The sequence below is a fragment of the Frankliniella occidentalis genome, unplaced genomic scaffold, assembly GCF_000697945.3.
Source record: "Frankliniella occidentalis isolate FOCC.00 unplaced genomic scaffold, Focc_3.1 Scaffold18, whole genome shotgun sequence".
NCBI classification, from domain to species: domain Eukaryota; kingdom Metazoa; phylum Arthropoda; class Insecta; order Thysanoptera; family Thripidae; genus Frankliniella; species Frankliniella occidentalis.
In genome coordinates, this window is record NW_026267148.1 from 126,670 (window position 1) to 131,521 (window position 4,852).

Sequence of the window (4,852 nt, forward strand, 5' to 3'; positions counted from 1 at the left end):
AAATTTTACACTGTACAATGGTCACTCATCACAGACCTAATCTGTAGCTAAAATATCAATATATATAGACGCATTTATAATATATATTTATATATGTAACAAATATATTAAAGATTTAATAATATTATGACGTGGTAATAAACTTAAAGCTAAGAAGTGAAATAAAGGTGTTTCATGATAAAAATGATACTATTCAGGGACAACCCCGTACAGTGTAATACTTTCGTTGGGGTAGCGCATTGCAAACAAAGAGGGCTCTTTTCACAGGGCGTACCTTAAATTGTATTTCATGCCACAAAAATTCATTTGTTATCCTCCATCTTTACTTCGAGTCTTTAAAAAGAAAAAAAAGCAATCAACTAATTTTCTGCTGGTGAAACCCTGATTGATGAAGATTGCATTTGCACAATGAACATTGTTGTACGGTTGACTTGTGACAAAATTTGACACCCTTTCATGTATCATAGCCTACTCCCTGAGAAGCTTCCAGCGCTCCTAGGAACAATACATATCCTTTCACTTAGAGCAAGTGTGCATTACCTGGCTCATAATACTTACAATATCAACTATCGGCACAGTTAGTGAACATAGGCACTTTCTCTGACTCAACTGCCATTACCCCTGAGCACTACATACAATACAGAAGCTACCAGCACTTCAAAAGATGCGCACAACTCTGTTCTGAGAACATCAAACAAAACTAAGATAGTTTAATTAACAAACAATAACATAACATATAATAAACCGTTTAAAATGCTTTCATAAAGACACTGACTACCTTGCAGAATGGTATTCATAAAAATATAATGGCAGCTGAGTCAAAAACAACAATGAAAGTTGAAAGGGTGTCAATAGTTACACTTGAGATAGCTGCCCCTGTGTAATATATCCCAAGAGTTACATAAACAAAGCACAAATCTTTTTGAATAAACTCCACAAGCACTGCACAAAGATTTTGCAGCTTTATGTAGTAAATCATAAATTATGAGATCTTTTAAAACCCATATTTAGTTCGATAACAGCAATTGCCGAATCATACTTAAGAGAAAAGAAGAGAGCCTTTCACCTCACGATATTTTGGTTAAAAATTCAATGCAACAATTTAAGAAGGACTTTTGGAAACACAAAGGGGAGGAAAAAATCACAACCTGTACTGAATCGTCATAAATGACTCTCGGCAAAATTAGCAAATGAACAGCTATGTGGTTATCACTTGAAATTTGAACACCAATAATTCTCCTGCTCCAACTCTTGCTGCACATACACTATAAAAATTTCATACAGAATAAATCACTTGTAGATAAAAATAAAAGGTAACTGTTGATTGAGTTGCATTGCGAGTATTTACAATTCCTCTGATTCTGTTCCTCCTACTAGACATAAAGTGTCATTCAAATTGGATTCAATGAATCAGAGCGAGGCTTTGACTAGTATATGAGCCAAAATGGGCCGGATACCCTAAGAAATATTTTTCTTGACACTATATTTTTCTGGGTTTTAGTTTTTCTGAAAAAAACAAAACAAAAAACAGCATGGTTTGTGAGGTGACTAGTAGATTTGATGTAAGTACAAATGTAACTGGGATCTGATAATGAAAGAACAGGCATGTTGGATCAAACCAGTTGATAAATCCAATATTACCTATGCAGTCAACAGCAATCAGTAAGATTACTTTCCCTCTTAAAGAAGAGTAAATGGGAATGTACATTTGATAAAACAGAGGCCAGAATGTTTAAATTTAAGACTCGGTTAATAAGATTGTTTGCAAAAATTAATTCAGTACGGACAAGTATAGCACATCTGCTATTTGCAGCTAGCCTGGTTTTGAGCTGCAAGTTGGCACTGTCCGTTGAAACATGATCAAGAGATCATAACACATAAATTCAAAGCAAAGGTCACAGATCAGAAATATTAAGGCTATGTAAAGGTATTGCCGATACAATGAAGTAGCCTTGATTTCTTCAATTTGCTTGTCATCTTTGCTTTGTTCAGATCACATGCATATTATTGCTGTAGTCACAGAGAATGTGTGACAGGCATCCCATGATTGGGAATTTATGAAAGCCTTGTGTCACACTTACTCTCTCTGGCAGAGGAATAAAAGCCTAGACTTTATCGCATGGTTTTCGATATCCTGCGATACTTAGATCTCTATCAGACTTTTAATGCCAATGTCGAGGTCATGAATGAGACCTGTTGCCAGATTAGGATTGTCACTCAGCCGCTGGAAGACGGCGCTCTTAGCTCAAAAGGACCAAGTCAGTACCAACACACAGTAGAATTGCTTGGAATATAATCATTATAAAAATATACTTCGAAATAGAATAGGTCTGATTATGTTCCCAAGTAGGTACTTATAAAATATACTTTCATCTTGTAAAAAAATTAAAATCTGAAAACTGATTTTAGCACAGAATGAGATTGGTTTTTAACATGAACGCTAAAGTACCATTGAAAGCCCATTACATTCTCTGAAGGTACATGTCATCAATCAATCAACAATAATAAATAATGAGACCTTTCACCCATCCATGGTGAATAAAAAATATCAAGACAGAAACACAAAAATAAAAACAATCAAAAATTTGAAACAAACAAATGGTAAAAATTGTCCGCCTTTAAAAATTAAAAATATGGAACGGCGCTGGCTAAAATGATGATGATGGATCTTCATGTGGATGTCGGTGGCTCGATACACTGTCCATCGTATGTGATTGGCAGGTGACACTGGTCGAAGGGGGCGAGGCGCGTGGCCGGGCATGAATAAGGTGGCCGGTACAACATCTTCTCTATCCAGCCTGGGGGACCGAGGCCGAGGCTGTGGGCAGTGAGTTCAGCATGGCTCCGGGGCTGACGGGCACGGCGTGAGGGCGGGGCGGGGCGGGGCCGGTACGGGCTAGCACCGGAACACCGCCGCGGCCGAGCGCACCCTCACCAACACCGGGGCGGTCAGGGCGGCCCCATCGTCAACAACCCCGCTCAAGAAGACCCCGACGTGCCGGAGGTCTCTTAGAAGAGGCTAGCGACGGGGGCCGCCGTGGGGCATGCCCTGCAGAGCACGGCGGGCAGGAGGGAAGGCACGGGCAAGCCTAGTCGCCAAAGCGCGTGCACGCCTTCTTCCACTTGCACTGCGTGCACCACTGGTCCCGGTGCTCCATGCCGTACACCTTCCGGCACTTCTTGGTGTCGCCGCGCACCTTGCGCGTCGGGGACCCGGGCACCTTGTACGCCGTGCCCGGCGCGGACACGGACAGCACCGGCTGGTAGGGACAGCTGCCCGAGCGCGGGGACAGCTTGAGGTGCTTCAGCGGGGACGTCTGCAAAGCAACGGACAGCATGAGCATGGTGCACGGCGAACACCCAGGACTACCCAGGGCGAACCGATCAGTACGCACCTTTATGCTGACGGGTGAGGTGGCCGCTGAGGCCGAGCTGGACCAGGGCGGCAGCTGGGCAGGAATGTGGATGAGCGCCGCCGGGGACGCGCAGTGCGCCGAGCCCGCCGCCGAGCCCAGCGAGGAGTTGCTGCTCACCGACGACGAGCTGCTCGAGTTGGATGCGGCGCTCGAGCCCAGCCCGCTGGACGCCACCGAGGCCACGCCGGGGCTGCTGCTCAGGGCGAACGAGCCCTTGAGCACCGCGGCGTTGGCGAGCTGCTTCTGGTACTCGGGGTCTGCGGGAGGGCAGGCGAAAAGGCGAGTTAGAAGTGGACGCATCTCACCCAAAAAGAGCTACGAGTGGGCGATGCCATCCCTGAAGACACGGTAAAGGCGATGCGGGCGCCCGCGGGTAGGCCGGCCGCCCGACACGCCTGCGGGCGGGTGGCCTACCCGTGGCCCGCGGGCGCTGGACCGGGAGCCCTCGGCGGAGCCCTCGACGGAGCTCGTGCTCACCTTCGTGCGGAGGGCGCGCCATGTCCCGGTGCGACAGGGTGGGCGGCGACGACGTGTGCAGCCCGAGCTCCACCTCGGTGTAGTAGAACTCTTCCTCGTGGTCGCTCATGTCCTCGCCGTCCTCCCCGTCGGCACCTGGAGCCGGGCCGCCGCTGGCGGTCCGCGGCCCGAGGTGCGAGTTGCGCACATGGCTCTCGATGGATGCGCACGTCGTGGTGAGGTACAGACATCCGGGCCACGTGCACTGGAACACCATCCGGGTCGCCTGCAAGGAGAAGAGCGTCGTGAGCGCCAGCACAACAAAAACAACCCTTCCTTTGTTCCACATTCAGCATTGAGTCAAAACATTTGAGGAGGCGGCACAAATACGTTCGGCTTTTTATTAAGGCAGATAGATGCGTCCAGTGTAATTTCCGGGATCAGCGGTGGTGCGCCAGGGCGGAGGCAAAGGGAAGGGAGGGAGGAGGGGGGGGGGGGGAGTCCAGCGCGCGCTCTGCTCGTCCATCAGGGTGGGAAGTGACGGGACGACGGCGCAGCGATAGGTTATCAATAAGCGCGACGGCCGTCTCGCCCCCGCCGTTGGACAGAAGGGGGTCATCACCGCGCAGCGCGCCCGAGACGAGAAGCATCAGGCTGCCCCCCGTCCCCCTCATCCCTTTCCTTTTTCCTTCTCCGACATAACCCGCACCAAGAGGCAGAGCAAGGAGCCGCTTCCACAACAAAAGCCGCCCGGGCCGCCCGAGCCGAGCGACGCTGCTGCTGTGCGGCTCTGTGTTCTCTGGCATTCCTTTGTTTCGGGTGGAACTGGGCCACCGTATCAGCGAGGGGCGCAGCAGGGCGCAGCCGCCCGCGCCACCCCGCCGCCGGCCGGGGCGAGCCGGGGCGTCCGTATGGCCGCGGGGGCCGCGCTGGGCCCGAGCTGAGTGCCGGCTCGGCTCGGTTCGGCCCGGCGCGACGGG

General features: G+C 49.6%; 1 protein-coding gene across 2 annotated transcripts in view; it reads right to left on the minus strand.

Annotated features, from left to right (window-relative positions):
• The window catches only part of LOC113214977 (zinc finger protein 395), a 160,364-nt gene that overhangs the window by 10,194 nt on the left and 145,318 nt on the right, over nt 1-4,852 (minus strand). For both annotated transcript variants that reach the window (XM_052264345.1, XM_052264346.1), the window contains 3 exons: nt 3,894-4,158; nt 3,396-3,673; nt 37-3,317 (listed from right to left, as the gene is read on the minus strand). In XM_052264345.1, coding sequence (XP_052120305.1) covers nt 3,090-3,317; nt 3,396-3,673; nt 3,894-4,158 — 771 coding nt within the window. In that variant the 3' untranslated portion in view covers nt 37-3,089. The remainder of the gene's footprint in view (nt 1-36; nt 3,318-3,395; nt 3,674-3,893; nt 4,159-4,852) is intronic.